The sequence below is a fragment of the Emiliania huxleyi genome (genome assembly GCF_000372725.1).
Source record: "Emiliania huxleyi CCMP1516 unplaced genomic scaffold EMIHUscaffold_113, whole genome shotgun sequence".
Lineage (NCBI taxonomy): Eukaryota > Haptophyta > Isochrysidales > Noelaerhabdaceae > Emiliania > Emiliania huxleyi.
This window is the reverse complement of record NW_005201613.1, coordinates 331,085-357,581: the sequence shown is the minus strand read 5'-3', so window position 1 is coordinate 357,581 and position 26,497 is coordinate 331,085. Positions and strand designations below refer to the sequence as shown.

The following is a 26,497-nucleotide window of genomic DNA, read 5'->3' as shown; positions in this document are numbered from 1 at the left end:
TTTGTCGCTGCGTGCTCGTTGCGAGCCGGGCGGCGGTCAAAGTTTGCCCAGACGAGCGCCAGGCGATAGTACCGTCTCTGTTCGCCCTGTGCATGTCAGGCCAGGCTGCAGCGGGGCACGACCATCGTGCTGCCCTGTTGCAGCCTGACGTTTCCCACTGTGCACAGCCGCCAGAGCACCACCACCGCCCGGCATCGTGTCACGGCGAGCTTTTTCTGCACCCGTTCGCGAGGCTCTCGCGCTGGCACACTTCGGCCTTCCGCTGCTCGCGTTCGGCGAGCTCTTCTCCGCACTCCTGCCACGGTGCCGTCGCCACACACCTTCTGGCCGGCCTGAGCCACGCGGACTCGACCTCTCTCCCTCTCTGGTGCACGCCACGGGCCGCGACGGCTGCTGGCAGCCAGCCGGCGTGAGGAGGCAGCGTTGCCGGCACAGTCGAGCTGGAGTATCCGCTTCTTGATGCTTCTGCGGTCAAGCTTGACCTTATGTGACATGATATGCCACAATACTGTATGCTCTCACCCCTCAAAGTGTCGAATTTTTGTTTAGTACTGGTGACCCGACACCGGTGGCCCGATAGGCGATAGTACCGTGTGCCTTTCTTCAAACGAACGCACTTCGAGGTTCGACAATCGCTAAGATGCTTATGGGGCACCGCTGCGACTCCCTTGGAGATGCCTGAGGCCACCCCAACCAGTCCCCAAGGCCAAGCCTTACGTGGACGAATTCAACCCTACTTTTTGTTCGTCTACCCACATTAGCAACTTCGTGCTCATGTCAACGCCACGCCAGCGCCAGCCCATTCAACCCCGCCCCCATTGGGGGCGGGGCCCTTCAAGGGCTTAACTCTAGCTATGCTCTCACCCCTCAAAGTGTCGAATTTTCGTTTCCCGGTGACCCGACACCCGTGGCCCGATAGGCGATAGTACCGTGTGCCTTTCTTCAAACGAACGCGCTTCGAGGTTCGACAATCGCTAAAAGCTGCTTTTGGGGCACCGCTGCGACTCCCTTGGGGATGCCTGCGGCCACCCCAAGCACTCCCCAAGCCTTACGTGGACGAATTCAACCCTACTACGCACATTAGCAACTTTGTGCTCATGTCAACGCCACGCCAGCGCTACAGGCTAGCCTGTAGCCCATTCAACCCCGCCCCCATTGGGGGCGGGGCCCGCCAAGGGCCACATCTAGTCCTAAAGCTAAAATCACGAGAGGGTTTCCGCCGGGCATATTTCGGCCAACTCTGCGCGTCCGGCGAGTGAGTATCCAAGCAGGCGTCTGAGAATGGCTTGCTCCGTGTCGCTCGAGCGCCAAAGCAGCCGGTTCGCGCGGTGCTCCGTGGGTAGCACCTTTGGCTGCGTCGGAAGCGGGCGGGGCCGCGCCTCATCTGTCTGGGTCAGTCAAGGATGCCGCGGCAGGTTCCTGTGCGATGGCAGGGCGGTCCGGTGCGGAGAGAGCGGCCCAAGCTTGAGCGAGAACCAGTCATGCACGTGTGGCGATCTAGACGAGCAGGTGCGCGCGCCCTGCAAGAGGACCCACGCCTTCGGCCGACTGCAAGAGACGGCGATACGCGACTCTGCCTCGTGCAGCACTCCGCGGCGCTTCTCCGTGCTGCTGCCAGATTGCCTCGGCGCGGTGTACACGCAGCGCGTCAAGAATATCGGCAACATCATGCACGCCTGTCTCAACGGCATCCTCCTCGCCCGCGCCTTTCGGGTCCCCCTTTTTCGTCCACCGCTTGCAAGTTGGGACGGGGCACTGCGAGCAACGGCGGAGTATGAAGAGCTGCCGCCTGCGCCGACGCCGATGTCGGCCACAACCTGGTGTGGGCAGGATTTTGAGACGGCTGTCCAGAGAGGTGCCTACGACTTTCGCAACTCCACCTATGGGATGCTTGCGTGCAACAGGAAGAATTTGCGCTTCTTTGCACAGGAGATTGCGATTGCACGTGTGTGGCGGTCGGCGGTGGACTCGCGGCTCTGGGAGCACGGGCCAAACTATGCGTACGGGGCGGCGTTTGTGCACCACTTCCGCTTCACGTGGGCGGACCCGGTTTTCGAGAGCGAGGCGGTTCTGAGGATCGGTGCGCACGGAGCCCAGTTGAGGCCACGGAAGCCACGGAGACGCGCCATCCTTTTCCGTTGATCTCTCGTACACGTCGGCAGCACGCACGCGTACACACGTCTCTCACGCCACTGCCAGTCGGTCTTCCACCCTCTACCACGGAGCATCAGCCGCACGCACGCAAGCGCGCACCGCTGTAGGCGTGCACTTGCGGCACCGCATGGCGTGCCTTGATGGCAGCGAGCTTGTCGATGACGTGCTGGCCGCCGCCACGCGGCTTGCCGGCGGGCGCGATTTCGTGCTGCTCGTGGCCAGCGACCGGAGGAGCTCCCTGAAGCTCCTGCGCGCGCGGGGCGTGCGGATGGTGGCCGTACCGCGTCTACAGTCCACCTCCACCGACAAAGTGGCAGAGCACGGCGAGGACGTCGGAGAGACGGCGATGCGCGACATCCACCTGCTCTCCTTCGCGCACCACCTCATCGGCGTGCACCGCCAGATGCACCACCGCCCCATGTCGACCCCCTGTCTCTCATGTCTTTGCTAACCACTCCTAGGCTCGTACGGCTCCACCTTCACTCTCCTCATCCAAGAATTGATTGCATACCAACAGCGCAACGCGACGGTCACCTATTGTGAGCCAGCCAACCCGGCCAACAGCTCGTGGTGCGGCAGCGCGCTCCCCCTGCGCGGAGACTGGCACGTGTCGGAGTACCGCTTCCCGATCGATCGTGAGGGGGTACGCATCATGCGAAGGGTGGCTGGACCCCAAGCGACCTTCACCAGCGGCTCTACGGCTGGTCGTACCGCCACACCCGCGTGCGAAGCGTTTGAGAGAGCTGGCTGAGGGATGATGCGAGATCGCGCTGACTAGGCAACACAGCCGCACGGCCTGCACGCGTGGCATCATCAACGCCACCCCTGGATGCATGGGTGGCAATACCACGGCAAGAGTCTGGGTCTCGGGGGCTTGCCGAGGCAAATTCCTCTGGCTCTGCAACGGGGTTGCCGTCTTGTGCGGATTTGCGCTCAGCCTCAGGGGCACCAAACGGTATCAGGAGTGCGATTGCGCCAGCAAAACGTCCGTTCAGACATTGCGCTGAGCACGTCACGCCATTATAGCTCGACCCCTCGCCGAAAAAACGTACATATACTACACACAGTGCCACACTGCACACAGGTTAGTGTCGTCGCAGCCGTTAGCGTAACGACGTCGTCACTAACGTGTCCCCAGCCGTAACGTCTCTTTTCTCTCTTTCCACTCAAATAGAAAGACGCTCACAAATAGACGCCTATGCCGGGAGGCTGCTTTATCTGCAGTCTGCACGACCGGACGGAGCGCGGCGCGCGTACTAGGATGGGTTTGAGATTTTCACACAGAACAATACACGGAACAAAGTAAAATCCCTCCGCGCGTCGTTGATGGCCCGGCAAGCAACAGTGGCGCGGGAGGACCACCCCACGCCCCACGCGCTCGCGCCACGGCCGTTGGGCTCACGGCCACGCGTCGTCCCCCCGCCAGACCCCACAGAGGGGGGCGCCTGCAGGGTGTCATCTCTGCCTGCTGTCCGTTTTATGAAGCCCGCTCGATTGTGTGGAGTGTGTGGAGTGTGGTTGATCCGCCCGCCGTTCGCTTTCGTTACCCAGGTTGCACAAAGTATTTAGCTCGTCGCATCTCGCCTGCCGGCAGGGGGCGCACATCGAACTACTCTTGCTGTAGAATGAGAGCGGCAGCAATCCTGCTGCTCTCGCTGTCTGTGGTGATCGCCGACGTCATCTGCTCAGAAGACATTGGGAGGAAGAGAATTGGCGAGGGCGAGACTGTCGTGCTGAAGGACTGCGCAACAGCAGGCTATGTCAACCTCCGCTGGGACGTGATAGAAGAGGTTCTCGAGCGTTCGCGGCGAGAGCGGCGAAATCGAGATGTGGGGTGAGTTCGCAGATCACCCAAATTTAAAGTATTTCGAGATCGATGGGGAAGACTTCACCGCGCTCCGTGGCAACCCGGTGACGGGGTACAACTCAGAAGCTTTCGGCCGCGGAGGTTCTACTGTGCAGTTCACGGTCTACTGCAGAGACGACAACAGGGCGTGCGCGGGGAGTGCCTTTGGACGTGCGGGAGGGAAGACGGAGGCGCAAACTGCGAGAAGGAGATGTCGTCCAGCGCCATGTCCGACCTGTAGCCCGGTCCCGTCCGGCCGTTGAAGCGCACCTGCGTCGTCGAGGCGGGCAGGACGACTGCCGCGTCGAGCCAGCTATTGCCCTGGTCGCCAGCCCTGCTCCAGAGCGACGACCAGCCCGTCTCGCTGTTGTAGGCCTCGAAGGAGAGGGTGCCCATGTCCGAGCCGTACATGTGGTAGAAGAAGGAGAGGGTGGCTTTCTGCTGGAGCGAGAAGAGCGGGCTCTCGAGCTGGTGCAGCTTGTTGAAGCGACTACTGGCCTCGGTGTAGAGATAGTAGCCCAAGCCAGTGGCGTGGTCGCCGCTCGGGCCTGTGTTGGACGATCCCGTGCCTCCGATCGTGCGCCACCAAGAGTACCCGTCCGGCGCGGTGTCGGTCCAGGCGCAAGTTCCGACCTCAAAATCGCAGCTCAGCTCCACCATGGGGGCTGCCAGAGGGGGCGGGGGCGGGGATGGGGGCGGGGGCGCAGCAGGGGAGGCAGGAGCCGAGGGTGCCCGGCTTGGCGCGAGCGGCGACCGCAGACCGCGCTCGTTTCTCCGCCTCCTTCCACGTCTTGGCCGCGATCTGCAATTCTTTGTGAGCAGTCCTGCGCGTGATGTCGCCGCTCGTGCAATGGTTCAGCCAGCCTGAGTTCCCATTCTGGGTTGGTCGCGGGAGCACGCAGAACACCCCGCTGCAGATGTCGCATCGGTGGAAAGCGTGGTCGGCTAGCGCATCGTCGGTGTCGGCGGAGGATGGGTGAGCGGCAGCGCAGTGCTCGGCGAGGTGTCGCCGATCCGGGAAGGGTGTGGTTGCAGCCGTCAATGGGGCACTTGATGCCTCCGACTGGTGCGTTGTAGCCGTTGTACTTCGCCGCAAGGTCTTGGACCCTGTTGGTCGCTACGACGGCGTTGACAACGGTGATGTCAACCTCTCACAGACCAGCGCATAGCGCCATAGGACGTATTTTCTTCTCATAACAAGGCTGTGCTCTGTGTGTCTGTGAGGACGCCGTGCACCAATGGGCAATGGCGCGCTAACCTCGTCCGCGAGCGCTGTCCAGACACCAGAGCTGCACCGACAGTCGCTGCAGCGCAAACGGCATCCATGTATTCGCGCCCTGACCACGACGTCTGGTCGTACTGAGAGTCATGAACCATGGGAAGTAAAAGAGGAACTAAAACCAACACTACGGCTTTAAGCAGAGCCGCCGCGCCCCGCGCCCCGCCCGCCCCGCCCACCGCGCCCGCCACGTCCACGCCCCCCTCGCCCGCCTCGCCCACTGCGCCCCCCTCGCCCGCCTCGCCCACCGACCGCCGCCGTGGCGCCCACGGGCTGAGCCTGGGGCGCGGGGCGCGAGGGCGGCTGGTGGACAAACGTCGTCTGCGCCGCCACCAGCCGCCCAGTTGCGGCGATGGGCAGCGCCGGCTGGCGGCAGGCCGGGCAGTTGCTGTCGCGCTCCAGCACGCGCGGCGCACACGTCTCGCAGTACAGCGCGTGGCCGCACGCGAAGCGGACCGAACGCAGCGCGTTCCATGGCTGTGGACGGCGCCCTTCGTCACTTTCCAAATTCACCTTGTTTGTGCCTCCATGCGGCGCATCTCCCTTCCCAGTTTTCGTCGGCACGTTCGCACGCGCAGCGAGCCAGTATTGGACCAGTTGGACCAGGCGCAGCGAGAAGACAGTCGAGACCAGCTGCGCGTGGCGGCCCAGGCGCTGATCTCGGCAGTCAACGCCGGGAACGCGCCGATAAGCGAGTTGACCGAGATTATCCAGATGCTCAGCGTGGCGCAGCGGATGCCGGACACCGTCACGAGTCCCTGCTGCGCCGCCAGCGCGGGAGAAAGTGCGGCGGCTCAGAGCCCGAGCGCGGGCGACGGGGCGCACCACGACTATCTCTCCGAATACTCATCCTCCGCAATCGTTGCGAGGCCTTGGGGCGGGGGGCGGGCTCCTGCGCCCCCTGTCCGTTCCGGGACTCCGGCCGAGTACCCTGATCGCTCGCCCATCCGTGGCTTCCTCATTGACCTGGACGGGAGAGTCGCAGTGGGGCGGCGGAGGAGGCCACAATTGGCACCTCTCGGACTCACGGCCCTCCGAATAGGACGATGTACGAACCCGAGGGCCTCCTCCCCGGTGCCGCCGCCTTTTATGACTGGTTGAATGCCTCGCGTACGCCGCACGTCTTCCTCTCCAACACGGGCGCCAAGAATTCGGGCGGCGTGCAGAAGAAGTTCGGCTCGCCGCCGTTTGAGCTCAGCGAGAAAAAGGTGCGCCGCCTTGAATGCCGTCCTGGGGCTCCCTGGAGTTGCGAAGTCTACCACACCTTGCCTTAGGTGCCCCTCTCGTGCATCCTCACCGCCGCGGAGACACAGGTCGACTACCTGCTCAAGGAGGTGCCCCGCGGCGCGCGTCTCTTCGTCGTGTCCGGCGGCAGCGGCACGTGGCGCGAGGACCTCCTCTCGCGCGGCGGCGCCGAGGGCGCGGCGCTGGTTGGGACGTGGGACGTGCGCACCTCGCTGTCGGCTGGCGAGGCCAAGGCGTGGGCGGCGCACCAGGCGCTCTGCCGGCACACTGCATCAAAGGCGGTGTGGGTCGTGTTCTTTCACGACGGCGAGGTGGGCGGCTCCGGCTCAGAGACCAAGGACTGGAGCTTCGAGGTCATCAAGATTGCAGGCTTTCGGCCTGCTCTAACGCCCCCCCCCCCCCCCCCCCACACACACACCCTCTCGCCCCCGACCCTAACCCTCGAGCAGGCTTCCTGCTCTCGCACGGCGCGCAGCTCGTCTACACAGCGGACGACGCGTACAACCCCTCCGTCGACCCGGACCACCCCGGCCTCGTCTTCCCGCTGCCCGGGCCCGGCAGTAGCAAGCAACTGTACATGAACGAGCGACACCCTCTCACCACGTCTCGAATGGCTAAACATAGGCCCGGGATGTTCGCCGGGATGATGCGCACGCTGATGTACCCTGCGGGCAGCGAGTCGGTCGCGTGCGCGGGCAAGGGCGGCAACAGGGGCGGCGAGTACATGATGGAGCGGGCGCGGCAGATGCTCGTCGCCCAGGGCCACGACGGAGACCCGTCCACAATCTGCATGGTGGGCGACCGCTTCGACACCGACATCCGCGCAGGCGTCGCTGCGCTCCGCGTGTAGTAGTAAGCAAAACATTGCACCCTGAAATCATGGCCTCGGTGGCCTCTGCCGGCTCGAGCACTAACCCCTCGTGGCGTCTCTGCACCGTGGCATACCCCCCCCCCCTCCCCCCCAGGCCTCTCCGCCGGCTTCCGCACGTGCTTGGTTTTGAGCGGCTGCCACAATCTCGACGCCCAGCGCCACTACCCTTCGGACGTCGCAGACTATTTCGCGAACGGCGTCGGAGAGTTGGTGCCGCAGGCGGCGCGGCCGGACAGCCTGAGAGAGGAGAGCCTCACAGGCTGGGTGGGCACCTCAGCCAGTTCACGGCGGGGGGCGCGCCCGCAAGTGTCGCCCGCGGAGGAGCTGGTGGAGTGGACTCTCTCGCAGTCGAGCCTGATCCGCTCGGGGCGCGGTGACGCCGCCCGCGCCGCGCTGCGGCCGGTGCTGCAGCGGTACTTTGACGCGATCGACGTCAACGGCGATGGCGTAGTCGATGAGGCGGAGCTCATGAGCGGGTTGGAGCAGGTGGGGCTAGGCAGGCTGGTGCGGCACAGCGGCGGCGGCCTCTCCTCGTCCCAGTTCGTGCGCCTTGTCGAGGAGGCGAGGCCTCGCCGAGATTGCGCCGAGATCGCCCGTGAGATGGCAGCGAGAGCGTCAGACACGCCTCGCGGCCTGATAACCGTGGCCTCCCCTGCCCGACCCACCGCGCAGTCCCTATGCGAGTGCGGCGTCGGCGAGTCGACACAAAGTCGGAAGCGCGCCAAGACACCGCTTCAGCACCTGTGCCGCACCCTCCCGGGCGAGAATGGCTTGTCGCCCCTCGCGTCCCGCGTTGCCGCCACCGCCACTAGCACTGGTGTCGCAATGGGTGTCGCGGCGTCCTCGGCATTGGGGTGGTGGGAAGTTCGCGCCGAAGGCTCATCATCTACATGACAGCCGGCCGCGTGACAGCCGGCACCGCGACAGCGCCAGCCGCGGCCGCTCCGCCTACGGCGCGCGCGGCGACCGGCGCGGATCGGAGGGCGAGCGGGCGGGCGAGGGGTGGGGCGAGCGGGGAGGGCACGACCGGTCGGAGCGGCACAAGCTGCCGCGGTACGAGATGGGCGCGTATGGCAGCGCCTGAGGAGGCGGCGCACGCCCGCGGAGCATCCTCGAGGGTTCGACATGCGCCGCGGGGGGGCGCGCCGAGACGGCGCGGCATCGAGGCGCTCCCGCAGACTGCGCTGCCTCGGCACGCTGCCTGCCGAGGCGCGCGCACTTTGCACAAGCGGCGAGGCAATGTCGAGAGGGCAGAGGCGGGGTAGGCAAGCCCATGTTGCGATGGCAGAGAGAGCGGGGTAGGTCATGTTGCGAGGGCAGAGGCGGAGTAGGTGGAGCTCATGTCGAGAGAGGCTGGGTAGAGAGAGTAGGGTAGAGAGAGGCTGGGTAGCGGGGGAGGGTGACGAGGCATGCGCCTCGCGCCCGCCCACCAGAAAGAGAGCGCGCCGATCAGAGAGTGGCGCGTCTGCGCCTTATGCGCCTAGCGGTAGCGGAGGGGGGGAGAGATAGATCAGAGACTGAGGTGTGAGGACCCGTAAGTGATGTCCCACATGTTCGGCCTGCCGTCGGGCCAGGAGGCTCCTCAGTGGGCGTCTGTTTTAATTTGCATAATCCATTAAGTCAAATTCTGTCAAACACGTCACGCGGGATCCCCCAGGGCCCCCAGGGCCCACAGGCCCTAGCTGGTTGCGAGGGACGACGACGCCCGCCCCCCTTGTCCGTTCTAGGTTAAAGCCGTAGGTTAGAGTACATGTTTTGCCAACAATACACCTAAAACATGTACATGTGAAGGGTGTGGCCCGTGAACAAAATCCGGGGACGCGACCCACCTCGCCACAGACGGTCCCGCGCCTCGCCGCTATGACGGGGACACACCCCGCACCGTCCGCCGTGTCCCCGTCTTTGTCCGGAGTGAAAAGTCCAACGCGCTCGTCGGTGACGGCGTCCCCGGATTTCGCCGCGCTCGGCGAACCTCGACAGCGCTTTCGGTGGCACGCATCTCTTTGCGCCTGAAGCTTGGAGAGCAGCTCCTCTGCTGCTCACACGCTCTGCACAGTTGGCACAGCCTACTGTGCGGCTGCCACAGCTGTGACAGCGATGGGCTCGCCCTCACTGGCCCTCAGTCACTTGTGCTGCGGCTTGTGTGAGCGACACTGCTCGACGACTGCCGGCACACTGTGAGACCGTGGGTGTGAGGTTAAACCACGCTACCAGCGCTTGGTCACATCGAGGTCAGATCCTTCTACTCTGTTGATGACAAGACTTGTCTACTGGCTGGAGCCGAGCAGGAGGGCCCAGCGCACAACCCCTGTCCAACTCAGGGTCCACACCCCGTAGGAAGGTGAAGAACAGCCAGGCTCGGACTGGACACCAACGCGGTATGGGTGGACGCGAGACAGATGATCAGTAACCAGCCTCCGGCGGGGCCCCCCGCTACCATCCAAACCCGAGTACAAAGCGCGCCTCCTGCGCGCCTCTCCGAGGCGCTGCGCAGATGGTCTACGAATCATAGAGGCTCAAGTGACAACACCTGAGGCAAACCCCACTTTGGGACCTATTTGAGGCGGTGTGGCGGCTCTCACAGGGCACGGGAAGCTCTCCCGCCGCGTCTGCGTGGCCCGCCCGAGCCGCGGGGAACGGCGCGCGCCCCTCCCGGCGGAGCTGGGTGCGGCAGACGGGCCCACGGGTCGGTTCCGGGCCGATTTGGGGCCGTTCTGTCTAGTCCTGGGTCAAAATCGAGCTAGACAGTTAAAAATCTCGCCCCCACGGATGGTACTTTTTGATTTTTTGAGCCACGATCGTCGACCGGGCCCGTGAGGCCATGGGAACGCCCTCGGATTGTACAGCACCCTCCACTAGCCACAACCGCGGGCCCTCAACCGCGTATCGGTGTCGCGGCAAAATAGCCTTCAGACGCTGTCTCGTCGTTATAAATCGGCCAATCTGGCCCCTCTGCCACAAGTTTTGCTTTGGGACGCACCGCAGTACGGCGGAGTCGAGATCCGGCGCGCAAACATCAAAAGTACCACGAATCGGGCCCGGCTAGACCTGCCACACCGGAGGCGCGCAAAATGGAGGCGATTTTGTGGTGGTAAAGCGCAAGATGGCCAGAACGGGGCGCCGCGCGCTCGGGAGCGCTCGCCGCTCGCAGGCCAACTCCTCCCCAGCACGGTGCGTGCGTGCGCTCAGGTTGAACTCGATGCCGCGACTTCACAGCCTCCGCCGTGAAGCTGCAGCGCCGAATCGGACGCTTTGGCAGCGCTTCGCCGGCTGTCATCCCAGTCCATGGTCGCTCCACATCGATTCCCAGGCGTGCCCGCACGCTCCTCAGGGGAGTGGGCACGCCTCTTGCTATCCTGAAGCGCGCGTCAAGCCCGCTCGACCGTGAGCTTGCTCAGCGAACAGTTTTTCAACAGACGTTGAGCGACGGGCGTGAATCTCCCACACACTCGCCAACTCCTGACTGAGCAGGCCTAGTACCCACGTGATAGCCCCACTGATCCATCCCATGCGATCAGGCGCCGCTCGGACCCCATCTTCGAGCAGGATTCCTCGCGGCAACACAACTCGCCGCTCTCGATGTGCGCGCTAGGCAGTCTCAACGCCGATTACTGCCGAGCGCGCACGACTCGTCGGCGTACCGGCGTGCCGCTGGCATACTACGCGACGGTGGAGGCGCGTGGGCTTGCTCAAAAGGCATGCATCTGTCGGAGAGCGTGCCGCAAGACCTGATGTGCCTCCGCTCCAGGTGTGTGGCAGTTCGATGGATCCAGCCCAGCGACCTCCACGTGACGATTGAGGACTGCTCTTCCCCTTCGGCCGAGCCTCCAGTCCCTGCCACCGTGCACTGGCGCCAGCGAGCTGCATTTACATCCCGCACGCGCGATCGGCAGTCGAGTTACAACCCGCAGCTGTGCTGTGTGCGCGCGCACTCGAAACGTGGTTCGGCGATCTCTCGGCGACCACTCGTCGACTCGCGCTCGGACGCGAGGTGCGTGCTCGCCTGCCTCCCCCGGGAAGGACACGGCCATTTTCAGCGAGATCTGTGGATCATCCTCACCACCCTGCCCTCACGCCACCCAACCCGTCCGGCTGCTGCCATACTGGGACATGAGTGCAATATTTGTGCTGCCCTCGCCATCCGACGCGTGTGCTCCGCTCCCCGCAGGCGAGGATCGCCGTCGCGCACCAACACGCTTCGTCCGGGAGGCGCGCGGCGCGACCCGCGTTGCGAGAGCGTCGGCGGAGCCCGCGTGCCGGCCCTCACTCTCTGGGCCGGCGCGGGGCCCCCCGGAGGCACCGTGCGCCGCGCAGCAGTGCGGAAACGGGGCTCCGGCTCCGCTAGTCTCAGCTAGGACCAACTTACCGAATGGTTACGGTTGGTTAGAGGGCAGATTTGGAGAGATCTCGAGGAGTACACACAGATAGACCCTCCAACCATCAGAAAACTCCAACCTGATCGGTCGTACTGACCGCCGACAGATCACTCCCCAGACAGCAGACACCAAGGACCGCCGCAAGCGGCGTGGCGTGGGGCGGTTGAGCATCCCTAGAGGCGTCACCACATGCTGGCCCTGCCCACTCCGCCGTATTCGCTATTCCGCCGTAACATGTCGCCGACGCCTCCCTGCCCACTCCCACCCGTGATGCGAGACGCACCCCTACTTCTTCTCGTAGGACGGCAACGCGTCGCACCCGTCGCCCGTGTAGCCGTCCTCGTCGACGAACGACAGCAAAATCTTCTCGATGTCGTAGTACCGGCCGCCCGGCTTGAACATCTCGATGTGCTTCTGCCACTTGGCGTCGGGCCCCGCCTCGCCGAAGCGCCCCTCGTGCCACTTGACGATGTCGGAGCAGTCCACGCCCGCGCAGAAGGCCCGTTGCTGGAAGGTCTTGATCGTCGCCGCCGCGCCCGCCGAGAGCAGCGGCATGATCGTCACGTGCTGATAGAACTGCCACAGGTTCTGCACCGGGTCGTCGTTGCAGAGGAAGTTTTGGTCGTGGCTGCGTTCGCGCGCGCACGGGCGGTGAGAAGGCGGCGGCGGTGGCGCGGGCGGTGGCCGGCCTGCACCTGTTGACGACCTCGAGCTCGGCGAGCGCCGCGCGCTGCGCGTCGTCGATCGTGATCGTCTTCCCGTCGTCGAGGAGGTCGGGGAAGGAGATCGTCGAGCCGAGCGGCGCGTGGAGCAGCCCGTCCGACGCGTACGCCGTCTTGTGCGCCGAGGGGAAGAGGTAGATGAGCTCCTCGGCGCCGGCGCCGAGCTTCTCCTGCCACACCGGCCGCATCTCCGCCGGCTTCACCGCCTGGAGGCCGTCGCCGCGGCGGTACGACGCGTGGAGGAGGCCCGCGACGCAGACGTCTTCCTGGCATCCCCACTCCTTCAGGAGGAGGTAGCACGAGATGAAGTGGTCGGCGATCGTGCGGTCGAAGCCCGAGTGGAGCGCGTGCGTCACCTTCTGCTCGATCGTCTTCGCGCCCGACTCCTCGATGATCTCCATCAGGTGCGCCGGCACGTCGCCGGTGGAGATCTTCAACCGCTCCTCGCGCTGGCGCATCTTCGTGACGCCCTCCGCCGACACCTCGAGCTGCGCGCTCTCAATCATCCACTCGTAGAACTCGTCGGCGCACACCGATCCGCCCGCGTCCTTGTCCATCTCGGTGAACATCGCGGCCTTCACCTCGGGCGTCCAAGCCACCGAGGAGAAGTACGGCGCGAGCATGTCGAGCTCCTCGTAGTCGATCTCGCCGTTGCCGTCGCGGTCGACCTCCTCGAAGATGTGGTTGACCATGCCGCGCGACATGCCCTGTGGGAGCAAATGGTGTCAGGAAATTGCGCAGATCGCGCAATTGTGGCGGGATGCGCACCGAGAGCCGCTCCTTCACAAACTCGGTCTGGCACGAGGCGACCTCGAGGCCGGTCGCCGTCGAGTACACGGGTGCCTCCATGGAGACAGCCGCGCGCGAGGGTGTCATGGACGCACGTGCTGGCAGGACGTACGCAGCCGACGAGCCCGTGGTCAGCGCTGCGATCATGTTGGGACACAGAGATGCAATTTGGGCCACAGAGGATCGGTTTCGTCGACGGCGGCGGGGGAGGAGGTGTGAAGGGCGTCTTGGGTCCGTGGTTGTGTTTTTGTGTGAAGGGCGAGGTGTGAACGGCGACGGCATCGCCAGATAAAAAACCCGGGACTGTCTGCTCCCGATACAAACTTCTTTATCACGCCCCTCCCCCTAAACAACCAGTTATAATACTCATATTGTAGTCACACACACACACACACACACACACACACACACACACCGGCGGCGATTGCAACGGCGGAGCACGCCCTCGCGGAGTAATCGGCCTTAGCAGACGTCACACAGGCGCTCCTCGGCCCTAGCCGTCTCCTCCACCTCCCCCGCCGCTTCGACTAGCGCCTCCAGCCGCGGCAGCGCCTCTGCGAGCGGCATCCGCCTCTTCTTCCTCACGAGAGCCAGCCCGACCACCAGCCGCGCCAACTCCTCGGCCTGCGCCGCCGACCAGCCCGCGTCGGCCGCCGCGATCGATCCTTCCGCCGTGTCGGGCTCCTCAAGCGCATCATCGCACTCGTCGAGCAAGCCGACGGCGCCGCGGCCGGTCAGGGCGACGACCAGCGTGATGCCGAGCGCATAGCCGTCGGTCAGCACTGACGCCTGCCCGCTCTGCGAGATGATTGGGTCCATGTATAGCTTGCCGAACAGGCGCTGCGTCGACAAGTGCGAGACCTGCTGGTTGCCGCCGGCCGTCGCCTCTGCCGCGCGCGCGAGGCCCACGTCGGCGAGGTAGCCGTTGCCGCGCTCGTCGAGCAGGATGTTGCCCGCCGAGACGTCGCGGTGCAGGATCATCGGAGAGAGCGTGTGCAGGTAGTGCAGCGCGCTCGCGGCGTCAGGGCGACGTGGTCGAAATGGAGTTCCAGCGGACCTTGGAGCTGGCGCGGGAAGCTTCGCGGTACACGCTCGACTTGGAGGTGAGGCGGCGCGTCCTGCTGCGCGACGGTACGGGCGAGGGCGACGGCGAGGGAGGTGAAGGTGGCGGCGGAGGCGGCGAGGGCACCGGCGAGGGTGACCGCGGGGGAATGGCGCTGCTGGGCGGCGGCGCCGCTGTCGTCCTTTACGGCGGTGAGGAAGCCGAGCGGATTCAATTCACGACTTCTGCTGCGACGGCGGCGGCAGATGCGGCGGCGCACAAAGCGACCGCTGCTGGACTATTGCCGGCGGCAGCAGAGGCGGCGGGCGACGCGGCCGGCTCCGCTATCCTCTCTGGCGTGACGGGGGAGGTGTCGGCAGAGGCGGGCGCCGCGGCAGGCAGGAACGTGCAGGCGATTCTCGACGAGTGCGGAGATGAGGTAGCGGCGCTTCCTGTAGCTAATCGCGCCGGAAAAAGCCCCCTCCGCAGCTCGACTCGAGAGTCGAGCTGCGGAGGGGGCCGTGTGTGTGTTTTTTTAGTTCGCAAAATTTTTTAACAAATTTTAAAGCAATAACTCCATTCGTACAGGGGCAGTACAGGTGGTGTGTGCGCCATAAGTCTAGCAGTGTGTGCAGCAGCTAAGAGGGATTCGCTCGAGCGGCGGCGATCGCGGCGGAGCGACCGCGGCGGTCGCTCTACGCTCACGCGGTCACGCCGCGGGGTCGTAGGCGAGGTAGGGGCCCATCCACCGCTCCGCCTCCTCCATGCTCATCCCCTTGCGGCTGGCGTAGTCGGTGATCTGGTCCTTGCAGACCTTGCCGACCTGGAAGTAGGTGGAGCACGGGTTGGCAAAGATGACGGCGGAGACCGATGCGGCGGGCAGCATGGCAAACGAGTCGGTCATCGTGATGCCCGTCGCCTTCTCCGCGTCGAGCAGCTCCCACAGGAAGGCCTTCTCGGTGTGGTCGGGCTGCGTCGGGTAGCCGGGCGCCGGCCGGATGCCCTGGTACTTGACCTTGAGCATGTCGTCGGCCGAGAGCGCCTCGTCGGGCGCGTAGCCCCAGAGCTCCTTGCGCATCTTGTGGTGCAGCAGCTCGGCAAAGGCCTCGGCGAGGCGGTCCGCCACCGCCTCCATCATGATGCCCTGGTAGTCGTCGCCCTCGGCGCGCAGCTTGGAGCAGACCTCCTCGCACCCAAAGCCGCACGACACGGCGAAGCCGCCGACGTAGTCCTTGACGCCCGACTCCTTGGTGGCGACAAAGTCGGAGAGCGCGAGGTAGTGGTCGTCCTCGCGCTCCTCCTGCTGCCGGAGCGTGTGCAGCACGCCGCGCACCGCGCCCGAGCCGTCCGCCGCGTACACCTCGATGTCGTCGCCGACCGCGTTGGCCGGCCAGATGCCGACGACGGCGCGCGCCTTGAGCGTCTTGTTCTTGATGATGTCGGCGATCAGCGCCTCGCCGTCGGCGTGCAGCTTCTTCGCCTCCTCGCCCACCGTCTCGTCGTTGAAGATCTTCGGGTAGCCGCGGTTGGGGTACTTGCCGCGCAGCTGCCAGACCTGGAAGAACGGGTTCCAGTCGATGTACGGCAGCAGCTCCTCGAGGGGGTAGTCCTCGTACACCTTGGTGCCGACCAGCTGCGGCGTCGGCGGCGTCGCGTCCTTGCCCCACTTGACGCCGAGCCCCAGCTCGCGCGCCTCCTCCAGCGTCTTGAACTTGCGCGAGGCGAGCGAGGCGTAGTGGTCCTCGCGCAGCTCCTCGTACTGCTCGTTGACGTCCTCGACCATCTCCTCGCGCTGGTCGGGGTTGAGCAGCGCGGAGCAGACGCCGACGGCGCGCGACGCGTCGAGCACGTGCATCGCGACGCCCGAGTACATGGGCGCCACCTTGACCGCCGTGTGCATCTTGGACGTGGTGGCGCCGCCGATGAGCAGCGGGATCTTCATGCCCAGCCGCTCCATCTCCTTGGCGACGGCGACCATCTCGTCGAGGGAGGGCGTGATGAGGCCCGAGAGGCCGAGGATCTGCGCCTTGTTCTCGCGGCACGCCTCGAGGATGTTGAAGCACGGCTGCATCACGCCGCAGTCGATCACCTTGAAGTTGTTGCAGCCGAGCACGACGCCGACGATGTTCTTGCCGATGTCGTGAACGTCACCCTTGACGGTGGCGAGGACGACCGTGCCCTTGCCGCACTGCTCCTCCTCCTCGGCGAGCCCCGCCGCCGCGCGCTCCGCGGCGCGCTTCGTCTTCTCCGCCTCGAGGAAGGGGAGCGTACTACTTTACATAACAAGATGGATGCATTGTTTGTACGACTAATACTCTTAAATAACGACAACGAAGTTTCATGCTGAAGGCATCCTAGTTCTATAATCTTGGAACGTCGCGTGTAGTTGCTCGAGCGGCGTGGCGAAGAGCTGGCGCGCCTCCTCCACGTCCTCGTCCGTGAACTCGGAGAGCCCCTTGACGAGCGAGTAGGTGAGCCGCTCCTGCGGGCGCGAGGCGTGCGGCGGTGAGGGCCGCGGCGGGCGAGGGCAGCGGGGAGGGAGGGCAGGGAAGAGAGGTGGCGGTGGGGAGAGGCGGGGGCGGGGGCGAGGCGCTCCTTGATGGGCTTGTTGCGCCACTCGGCCGCGTCCTTCTTCACCACCTTGCCGCCGCCCGCGTCCTTGCGCTCCTTCTCCTCCTCGGCAAACTTGAGCAGCCGCTCGACGTGGCCGCCGTCGGCCGACTCGTTGAGGACCACCTCCTCGCAGTACTGGCGCATCGGCTGCGGGATGTCCTCGTAGATGGGCATCGCGCCCGCGTTGACGATGCCAAAGTCCATCCCGTTCTGGATGCAGTGGTACAGGAAGATTGCGTGCATCGCCTCACGCAGCGCCGTGAGCCTGCGTGGGTGCGTACGCCGACATGAGGGCGGGAGTACCGTCTCGTGCCGTGTATTCGGAGCACCGCGTGAATACGAGGGAGGCGAATACAGCGAATACGGCCGAGTACGGCAGACTACAGTTGACTACGTGCCCTCTCGAGCGCTGGTTGGGAGACAATAAATCCGTATTCCGCTTCTAGCGCCGTGAGCCCGCGAAAGCCGAAGGAGAGGTTCGAGACGCCGCCTGAGATGTGCGCGCCGGGCAGGTTCTCCTTGATGTACTTTGTGGCGAGGATGAAGTCCTTGCCGTAGTTGTTGTGCTCCTCGACGCCGGCGACAATGGTGAGGATGTTGGGGTCAAAGATGATGTCGTGCGGCGGGAACTCAACCTCGGGGCCGACAAGGATGTCGTACGCGCGCCTGAGGTGACGCGAGATGACATGAGATTGCGCGAGGCCGAGGCACGACAGGGGCGCGCATCTCGGGGAGGGAGAGGGAGGGAGGGAGGGAGAGGGAGGGAGGGAGGGAGGGAGGGAGAGAGGGAGGGAGAGAGGGAGAGAGAACGAGAAGAGAGAGAGGAGAAGAGAGAGGAGGGGAGATGGCATAGGCGGCGCGCGCTTGCAGATGCGGCACTTGTCCTCGTACGTGGCCGCCTGGCCCACCTCGTCGAAGGCCATCACGACGACCGCAGCGCCGAACCGCTTGACGATCTTGGCGTTCTTGATGAAGGCGGCCTCGCCCTCCTTGAGCGAGATGGAGTTGAAGATGCACTTACCCTGGCAGCACTTGAGCCCCGCGACGCCGATGTGGAACTTTGACGAGTCGACGCAGATGGGCAGCTTGGAGACGTCGGGCTCGGGGATCAGCATGTTCAGGAACTTCTTCATCGCGTACTCGCCGTCGAGCAGGCCTTCGTCCATGTTGACGTCGATGACCGTCGCGCCCGACTCGGCCTGCGCGAGCGCAATCTCGAGCCCCTTGTCGTACTTGCCGTCGAGGATGAGCTTCTTGAACTTGGCCGAGCCGGCAATGTTGCACCGCTCGCCGATGTTGACGTAGCCGAGGTTCGCGTCGACGGTGATGGCCTCCAGCCCGGAGAGGCGCATCTTGTCGCACAGCGGGTTGCGCACGTGCGGCTTGAACTTTTCGCGGTCGAGCATCTGCGCAAGCGACGCAATGTGCTCCGGGGTGGTGCCGCAGCAGCCGCCGAGCATGTTGACGAGGCCCAGCTCGGCGAACTGGCGCACCGCGTCGGAAAACATCTGGGGCGTGTCGTCGTACCCCCCCATGGCGTTGGGCAGCCCGGCGTTCGGGTACGAGTGCACAAAGCACTCGGCGACGCCCGCGAGCGCCTGCATGAAGGGCAGCATCTGCGGCGCGCCGAGCGCGCAGTTGAGGCCGATGCAGAGCGGCTTCGAGTGCTGCACCGAGACGTAGAAGGCCTCGGTGGTCTGGCCGGAGAGCGTGCGGCCGGACATGTCGACGATGGTGCCCGAGATGATGACGGGCAGCCGCGGGCAGCCCGACTCCTCGTAGTACTCGTCGATCGCAAACAGCGCCGCCTTGGCGTTGAGCGTGTCGAAGATGGTCTCGACGAGGATGATGTGCACGCCGCCGTCGATCAGGCCGGCGACCTGCTCCTTGTACGCGGTGACCACCTCGTCCCAGGTGCAGTTGCGGAAGCCGGGGTCCTCCACCGACGGCGAGATGGAGAGGGTCCGGTTGGTCGGCCCGATTGCGCCGCAAACCATCCGCGGCTTGTGCGGCTCCAGCTGGGTCACCTCCTTGGCGGCGTCGACGGCGAGCTCGGCGGCCACCTTGTTGAGCTCGTAAACGATGTGCTCCATCTTGTAGTCCGCCTGCGCGATCGTCGTCCCTGAGAAGGTGTTTGTCTCGACCATGTCGGCGCCCGCGAGGAAGTAGCGGCGGTGGATGTCGCGGATGGTGTCGGGCTGCGTGAAGACGAGCAGGTCGTTGTTGCCCTTGAGCTCCTGCGGCGCGCGGCGGGCCGAGGAGCCGTGTCGCGAGGGAAGAGCGGCCGCGTGCTAGAGAGGCCAGCGGCGAGAGGGCCGGCGGCGGCAAGGGTCGGAGGGGTGGCATCGGCGGCGGTTGCCTGGTCGATATCCTTCCAGCGCTCGCCGCGGAAGTCCTCCTCGGAGAATTTGTACTGCTGGATGGTGGTGCCCATCGCGCCGTCGATCACCATAATCCGCTCCTGCATGTTCTTCTCAAGGTAGGAGCGCACCATCTCAGCGTCGACGGGGGCTGCGCGCGAGAGGAGAAGCGGGTGAGCGCGCCGTGCACAGAGAGGCAGGAGAGGAGTGGTGGTTGGGCGCGCGCACATCCCCAGGGCAGGTCCGGAAAGGTCCCTTCGACCTTGGCGGCCACCAGCTTGGGCGTGTCCATCTTGGACGTGAGCGCGGCCTTGGCCAGCTCCAGCCGCTCCACCAGGCTCGCGACGACAACCTTGAGCTCGTCCAGGCTGAGCTCGTCGTAGTTGATGGCCGCCTGCGCAAGGCGGCGGCGGCTGGAGGCCTACCGCGAGGGCTGCGGCGCGGCGCAGGCGGGCCGTTCGCAAGCGTGGCCCTCTTGCAGTTTCACAGAGATCTGCAGCGGGCGCAGAGCGGCCGCAGCGGTGTGACCCGCCGGCCGGCGACTTTGGCGCGCAGCGCTGTGGACAGCGCCGCGGGGTGCGGTGGTCTAGCGCGCCTGCTGGCGCTCGATCTCGGCCGTCACGGCGGCGGAGAGCGAGGCAGAGTCCATCGTGTGGATGCGAGCAGAAGGTTCCGCAGCGATCGCTCGCGATGTGCACAACCAGAAAAAATAACCGTCCCGTAGAGCCGAACTTACACTCCTCTCCTTAAAATCCCTGTGTGGTGGCGGCGTGCCGTTCTCCCATCCCTCCCTTGGTGTTTTGTTTCTTTCTTTCTTTAGAGCCCTGCTTGCCATTGTAAATGAGTGGTATTTTTACCAGTTGATTCTCCTGGGGAGTGGTATTCAGAGAGAGAGATTTTTAGCAATACCATATTCAAGGCCTGGGAGCGCTGGGGTGATGAACCACCGCTCACCCGCTCTCATCTCATCCTCTCCCGCTCTGGCTGGCACTCACTCATGAGATCAGTGATCACCATGCTCTCAGGCCCCATGGTGTGTTGTGCGTGGATATGTTCATGATCCCATGTGCATGGAGTGACGCGCACGCGGGGCGGGCTGTGTCGGCGGCGGCGGGGCCCGCGCTGAGGGGCGGCGGCGCGCTTCCACCCTACGAGTAGAGACTGCTGACTAGAAATTAGCGAGTGCAGCGAGCCATTCGTGAATTCTTTTCTTTCTGCTCGGCTCTATGTCACCAGTTTTCGCAAATTGTGCCGCGGCGGCTGCCCGCAGACCCGCGGCAGTGCGGGGTGGGGCTGCGCGCCTGCGCCGCTGCGGGCTGCGGGGGTGGGGACTGGGGTGCGTATCTCGCAGCACATGACATGACTGTGCGCGACACATGCGCGGGAGACCGTGCCCGCGCGCGAGCCGCGCGGGGGGGAGGCCCTCACGGCCTCCACTCCGACCGAGACCAGCAACGGAGGGGGGCAGGAGGGCGCGCGGCAAGCCGCGGGCTCGGCGCATAGCACGGGGCAGTCAGAGAAGGGGGCAACACTGACCGTCACTTGCACCCTACCGCCCTTCTCATCACTGCCCCGGCGCCCACACCTCGATCTTCTTGGGCACGCTCGGCTCCGCTCGGCTCCGCTCGGCTCCGCTCGGCTCCGCTCGGCTCCGCTCGGCTCCGCTCGGCTCCGCTCGGCTCCGCTCGGCTCCTGCCATCCTACAGTGGGACTGTACCGGAATCACGGGCCCTTGAGGTCAAACATCGGGAGCCAGAGTTTATGTAGCTCCCTTTGCCTTCCTCCTCAAGAGCAGCAGCAGCAGCAGCAGCAGCAGCAGCAGCAGCAGCAGCAGCAGCAGCAGCAGCAGCAGCAGCAACCAAGGTGTCCGCGTCAAGGTACAGCCTTTGATGTCCGGGTAGTGGCTTGCCAGGTACAGCCGATTCACCGCACACCTCTTGAACCTCTCGAGGTGTCTGACCACCAAATCGTCAAACCGTAATCCCATCGAATCTCCTAACGGCATGCAGTGCGGACACACCGCCCTCGTGCTCGCATTCAGAGGCTTGAGCAGATGCAAATGGACAGCCTCTGCACCGTCATGCATGATGTGGACGTGCACGGTTGCTGATGCCATGAACACGAGCGCACGGATGTTACTCAGCACCGTCTCGGCCAGCAATTTTGATCCACAGACACTGAACCACATGAAGTGTGTCAATTCCTTGGTCATGAGAATGAGACGAGCGTGCCGGTTTCGTGGTAGGTTGCGTCTCGAGAGCCGCTCGGGACGCAGCGTCCCGCAGGATGCAGACCACTTCCGCAGAAGATTTGCAAACCCGACCCGTGCGCATAATGGCGGGCATGCAACACTGATTGGGACCGCCAGGTCGACTGGAGCAGAGGTGCCCGCCGCACATCCCGCATGTTGCGTTGCAGCAAACCTGGCCGCTCAGGTGCAGGACGCCGGCCGAGCAGGCGTTGGATGCTATCTGCGCCACGGACCTGACGGTGAGGTTGAGGCGGTGGTTGATGACCGTACGGTGCGCCTCGGCCGACGAGGGGGGCGAAACATGGAATTTGGGCCGTTGGTTCTTCAACGGACGCGGGGGGGAACGGAAATCCGCAAGGACCTAGGGAAGGACGATAAGGGACACAAGGGAACGGAGAGGGGAGCGCATCGCGACACGGAGGGAGGCTGGGCAGGATTCACCCGCAGGACAGGGTCTCTCCCAGGGATTCCTCTCTCTCTCGTATATATAGGACAGGTTGCTTGCATGCATGCACCCGGCGGCACGGGCGGGGGCAGACACACGATGGACTCTGCCTCGCTCTCCGCCGCCGTGACGGCCGAGATCGAGCGCCAGCAGGCGCGCTAGACCACCGCACCCCGCGGCGCTGTCCACAGCGCCGTGCGCGCCAAAGTCGCCGGCCGGCGGGTCACACCGCGGCGCTGCGGCCGCCCTGCGCCCGCTGCAGATCTCTGCCGCGGGCACCAGGTTCAGGATGGCTGGCCTGAGGAAGGGCAGATCTCGTTCCGCCACCTTGGAGGTGCTGCCACCAACGGTCTTGCCAGTGGCTCAAGTAAAGCCCGGAGACATGCTCCACGGGCTCCTGCGCCACCGCTAGCCACTCTTCAAGCAATGCCGGGGTGATCTGGGAGATGTTGGCGGGAAGACGGACCACCGGAAATCCGTCAAACAGCCGCTGATCCATCGAAGGCAGCGCGAGCACCACAGGGATGCTGCCCATGGCCAGAGTCTCCCATGTGCGGAAGGCGTCGTACCCCATGCCTGGCGCGGACAGCACAAACTTGTGTTGGCCCGTCATCGCCAGAGCCTCCTCAAAGCTGACTCGCCTCTCGATAGGGCGGACATCACGCGCAAACTGCTTTGCCATCAGGTGCGCCAGGAGCTGGGCGCGGTGTTTCTTCCTTCCCAGCGTGACGGCGTGCTTGGGGAGGGACTCCCAAGCAAACATGAGCAGCTGCGAGGAACGCTCTGCCCAGCGCGGCGCCGACGCGCGGAAGCGGCGAAGGACGGGCTCGTACACGACGCGGTCGTAAGGGGTATAATGATGCGAGGCGAGCCCCAGCGGAATAGGGTAGAAGATATCCGGGCGCGTTGGGCGCATCAAGTTGGTTGCATAGCACGCTTGCATCGTAGGGAGGAGGGTCAACAGCCTGTGTTGCAAGTCCGCGTCCAGATTGCTATCGGAGTTGACGAAGACGAGCACAGAGCTCACATTGCCAGGGCGGAAGCCTGGTGACTGAAGTCTCTCCAATAGCTGCCTCCCGCATGGGCCACGCTCAGCGAAGATCACCTCCCGCCCTGCAGGGAGCTTGAGCGCCACAAGCGCCTCGTTCACCTCCTTCCAGCATGAATGTGGGTTGCCGGGTGAGGAGCGAACCCGGAACATGCCTTTGGTAGACGCGTGAAGGTACCCTTCGACGCTCACCATGAGGGGCTGTACCGCTTTCCCGTCCGTCCGCTGTAGCTTTGGCGTGGCGGGCATCCGTAGCTTTGGATTGAGGTGACTTCAAGGCACCTGCACCCCTATCGAGCCGAGCCCGCCAGCCGGTCGACCCTTGGTTCTCGAAAATCTCTCTCGGTCCTTTCGTCAGACGGACATTACACATCGGCGAGGCCCGCCATCCCCGGACGCTGCGCTACACTGCTCAACTTCGCGCGCGTGTCCCCCTCCAGCCCCCTCCGGTGTGTACTTGTTACGTGAAAACCCGCTGGGACCTGGACGCCCCGTGCACGGCAATTCCCCCGCCCCTTCTCCTTTGAGTTGAAAAAGGTTTAGGTATGTTTTAGGTATATTGTTGAAAAAGGAGAGAAGAAGAAAAACAGATTCTCTCTTGAAATCGTAACACGCGTCGTGCGTGCGTCCACGTAAGTCCAATGCAGCGCGCCGTCCCATCCTGTGGCTACAACTTCCCCAACCTGCGCCAGCACCGCGAATGCATCCGCGATCTTTGCGCACAGCGGGCGCGCGCCAACCCAAGAGCGAAATGGCAGCCCAGGCTGCTCGACGCGGCGGCAGTGCTGCGCTACGCGTTTGCGATGACGACGCTTCCGGGGCGGGCGCCGCACCTGCGCCCCGTGCTGGACAGCCTGGTGCGGCAGGACCCCATCCCTCCCGCGCTGATCTCGATCGCACTCGAGCCGCGCCTCCGCGGGGCGCCGGTCAACACCAGCCGGGTCGCGCAGCAATGCCGGCGGGCGGCGGCGCTCGCGGGCGCGCGCCTGCACGTGACGCTGCTGACGCGAGAGTGGGGTGCCGCCGCCAAGATGCTCGCCGCGTTCGCCGCCTCCGCCGCCGACCGCGCGTTGGACGCGGTCATCGTTTGCGACGACGACGTGCTGTACCGCCCGTGGCTCGCGCAGCAGTACCTGCGGGTGGACGTGCGCGCCGAGGGGCGGAAGGCCCTCGCCGTTCTCACGACGGTGAAGTGGTACCCTGTCCGCTCCAACGCGTGCGTCCGCATGGTGCAGGGCAGCGACTCGTTTTGGGTGCCCGCGCCGCTGCTGCGACCGAACCGCGAGGCCGACTTCAAGGCGATGCTCGTCTGGGTGCAGGCGCGGAGCAAGGTGGCCTTCCGGAGCGACGACTACTGGAATTCTGTCTTCCTCAACGCGCCCTGCGACGGCTGGGAACCCACGGTGAGGACATTGGGAGGCGAGCGGCCGTACACGAGCCACCCGCCGAGCCAGCGGCCAGAGGCGGGCTCGCAGCTGCACGCGCGGTCGCTATACGAGCAGTGGGTCGTCCCGGAGCAGCTGATCGACCGCCACCACCCGACGCTGGAGCGCATTGCATGCAGATCGCGCCGCAACGAGAGCGCGCGGCGGAGCACGAGTGCGATCGAACCGCCATCGGAACACGAATAGGCCGCGTGAGTCTGAGAGAACTCAAGCGGCAAAAACGCACACATGCCCAGGCGAGGTAGAGCCGTAAACTAAAGGAGTAGAGCGTAGAGGGAGGGCCGAAGATCTAGTTCCATTCACAGTGGCACAGCGCGAGTTACAAACCTTGATTTTGGTCATTTGCGCCATTTTATACCTATCGGTGCCTTCCAGAGGCAGCTGCGACTAGGGGTATACCTGGAAGAGACACACACGTTTCCACAAAACACGCCCACAGCCACCCCCCCCCACCGCATCTGTGTAAAAAAGAATTCTAACAATACAAGCCCCTCACAGCAGACGCTGGCACCACAAAAGAAGTACCGCTAGCGAGCCAGCGCCGGCGCGGTGAGCAGCGCGCAGTGGCTCATCAGCTCGCAGTCGTCGGGGAAGGCGTCGAGCAGCACGAGGTCGTCGCTGTCGTCGATCGCCTCGTCGAAGCCGAACCAGTAAAGCACCAGCCCCGACGCGTACCGGTTGACGTAGCTCGCGAACTGCGTCGCGGCGTACTCTGAGGGCGGCGGCGGCGATGGGGCGGTGGAGGCTGGGGCGGTGCGGGCTGGGACGGTGAGGGGACAGCGGGAGTGGGGGCGGCGGCGGGGACGGTGGTGGCGGCGGCGGCGAGAGAGGTTGCGGGTACGGCCGCGGCACGGCGGATCACCTGCGTGCGATGCTGGGTCGCCAAACGTGGCCTTGGAGTCGACCCAGTGAACCTAAACAAGCCAGCCGCCGACCGGCAAGCACTGATTGACGTGGGCAGCGGCGGTGGAGTCGACACCTGCGCACCTGGCGGCCCCGAACCAGCAGCGGGACCGGCAGCAGCGCGTCGGGCGTCTTGGCCTCGCCTCTCTCGCGCAGCTGCTCCTCGGAGAGGAAGGGGATGCCACGCGCGCGCAGCTCCTGTGATAGCACAAGCTCCTGCTGCAGCCCGGTCAGCCGGCGCGCCTGTTCGGCCGGAAAGCGTGAAGAGACGCTCTTCACAGCTCGCGGGCCAGTCGGCTGCCCGCGCCGCGTCCACCGCAGGGCCGTATGCTGCGTCCGACGCCACGGCGGCAGCCACCTCGCTGCGCAGCCGCGGGTCGTCGATGAGCGAGGGGCTTCGCAGCAGCGCGCCGGCGCCGTGCCTCCCCTTGGCGCCCTTGCGCAGGCTGTACCTCTCCTCAAGCACGACTCGTGCCAGCATGGTCGGCGGAAGGTCGAGCTCGGACGCGATGGCGACGAGGTGCGCGCCGCCCTCGTACCGCTGCGTGATCGCGGCCGCCTTGGCGCGGTGCCGGCCCATGCTCGCTTTGGTCGCCGCGACGAGCCGCGCTGCGCAGATGGAGAGGAGCGCCTCGTAGCTCAGGCCGAGCGACGGGTCGGCCGCCAGCGCCACCGCGTCGCAGGGCGTGCGGCACTCGGCGGCGGCACGCAGGTACGCCGCGTGCGTGCACGGCATGCAAGCTCTTCCGACACTTCTGCGCCCGCCCGCATGCAAAAAAACGCGGGAATTAGGGAGTTCCCCTCCGCCTGCTGACAGACCCAGCCTCCCGGAGACCGGGGATGGGCGGTCAGGACCATACCCCCCCACCCTTTGGGCCGCGAGTGTACCATACCATACCCCGCAAAAAGTTGGAACCCAGAGCTCACGATCACGTACACAAGTCACACACAAGAACACAACACCCCGCTGCTTCATCACGACCTCGGGGTCGTGATGAAGCAGCAGGGTTGCGGGGGGGCATTCCAGGAATGCCACGGCCCCCCCACACCTCGCGCGCGGAGGGCAACAAGCGACCCTCCGCATATGGCAGAGCACGCCGCCGTGCAC

The 26,497-nt window shown here is 65.0% G+C and overlaps 5 protein-coding genes across 5 annotated transcripts; all 5 read right to left on the bottom strand.

The window, feature by feature from the left end:
• Positions 1-95: 95 nt before the first annotated feature.
• EMIHUDRAFT_313045 (hypothetical protein) lies at positions 96-494 on the bottom strand (the record flags this gene model as incomplete). Its single annotated transcript, XM_005791439.1, has 1 exon — positions 96-494. The coding sequence occupies one exon, from the start codon at positions 492-494 to the stop codon at positions 96-98; it is 399 nt and encodes a 132-aa protein (XP_005791496.1).
• Positions 495-3,763: 3,269 nt separating this feature from the next.
• On the bottom strand, positions 3,764-4,660 carry EMIHUDRAFT_109089 (hypothetical protein; the record flags this gene model as incomplete). The annotated part of the gene is made up of 2 exons (XM_005791438.1): positions 3,764-3,835; positions 4,172-4,660. The coding sequence occupies 2 exons, from the start codon at positions 4,658-4,660 to the stop codon at positions 3,764-3,766; spliced, it is 561 nt and encodes a 186-aa protein (XP_005791495.1).
• Positions 4,661-5,414: 754 nt separating this feature from the next.
• On the bottom strand, positions 5,415-13,894 carry EMIHUDRAFT_361495 (hypothetical protein; the record flags this gene model as incomplete). Its single annotated transcript, XM_005791437.1, has 3 exons — positions 5,415-5,436; positions 5,465-5,754; positions 13,749-13,894. Coding segments are annotated over 2 exons (293 nt in total), but the record flags the coding sequence as incomplete, so codon positions are not given.
• A 967-nt stretch (positions 13,895-14,861) lies between these two features.
• On the bottom strand, positions 14,862-19,972 carry EMIHUDRAFT_423073 (hypothetical protein). The gene is made up of 8 exons (XM_005791436.1): positions 19,893-19,972; positions 19,526-19,691; positions 19,297-19,448; positions 17,802-19,174; positions 17,322-17,603; positions 16,920-17,202; positions 16,700-16,806; positions 14,862-16,597 (listed from the first exon to the last, which is right to left on the bottom strand). The coding sequence occupies exons 1-8, from the start codon at positions 19,944-19,946 to the stop codon at positions 15,034-15,036; spliced, it is 3,981 nt and encodes a 1,326-aa protein (XP_005791493.1). The 5' UTR covers positions 19,947-19,972; the 3' UTR covers positions 14,862-15,033.
• Positions 19,973-25,013: 5,041 nt separating this feature from the next.
• On the bottom strand, positions 25,014-26,125 carry EMIHUDRAFT_223939 (hypothetical protein; the record flags this gene model as incomplete). Its single annotated transcript, XM_005791435.1, has 3 exons — positions 25,014-25,181; positions 25,474-25,632; positions 25,706-26,125. The coding sequence occupies 3 exons, from the start codon at positions 26,123-26,125 to the stop codon at positions 25,014-25,016; spliced, it is 747 nt and encodes a 248-aa protein (XP_005791492.1).
• Positions 26,126-26,497: the final 372 nt, after the last annotated feature.

Coding starts and splice junctions, on each gene's coding strand:
- EMIHUDRAFT_423073 (XM_005791436.1), bottom strand. CDS start 19,946: ATGGACTCTGCCTCGCTCTCCGCCGCCGTGACGGCCGAGATCGAGCGC. Junction 19,692..19,892: donor CCGAGATCGAGCGCCAGCAG/GCGCGCTAGACC, acceptor CGCCTTGCGCAG/GCGGCCATCAACTACGACGA. Junction 16,598..16,699: donor CTCGAGCAACTACACGCGAC/GTTCCAAGATTA, acceptor TGTTATGTAAAG/TAGTACGCTCCCCTTCCTCG.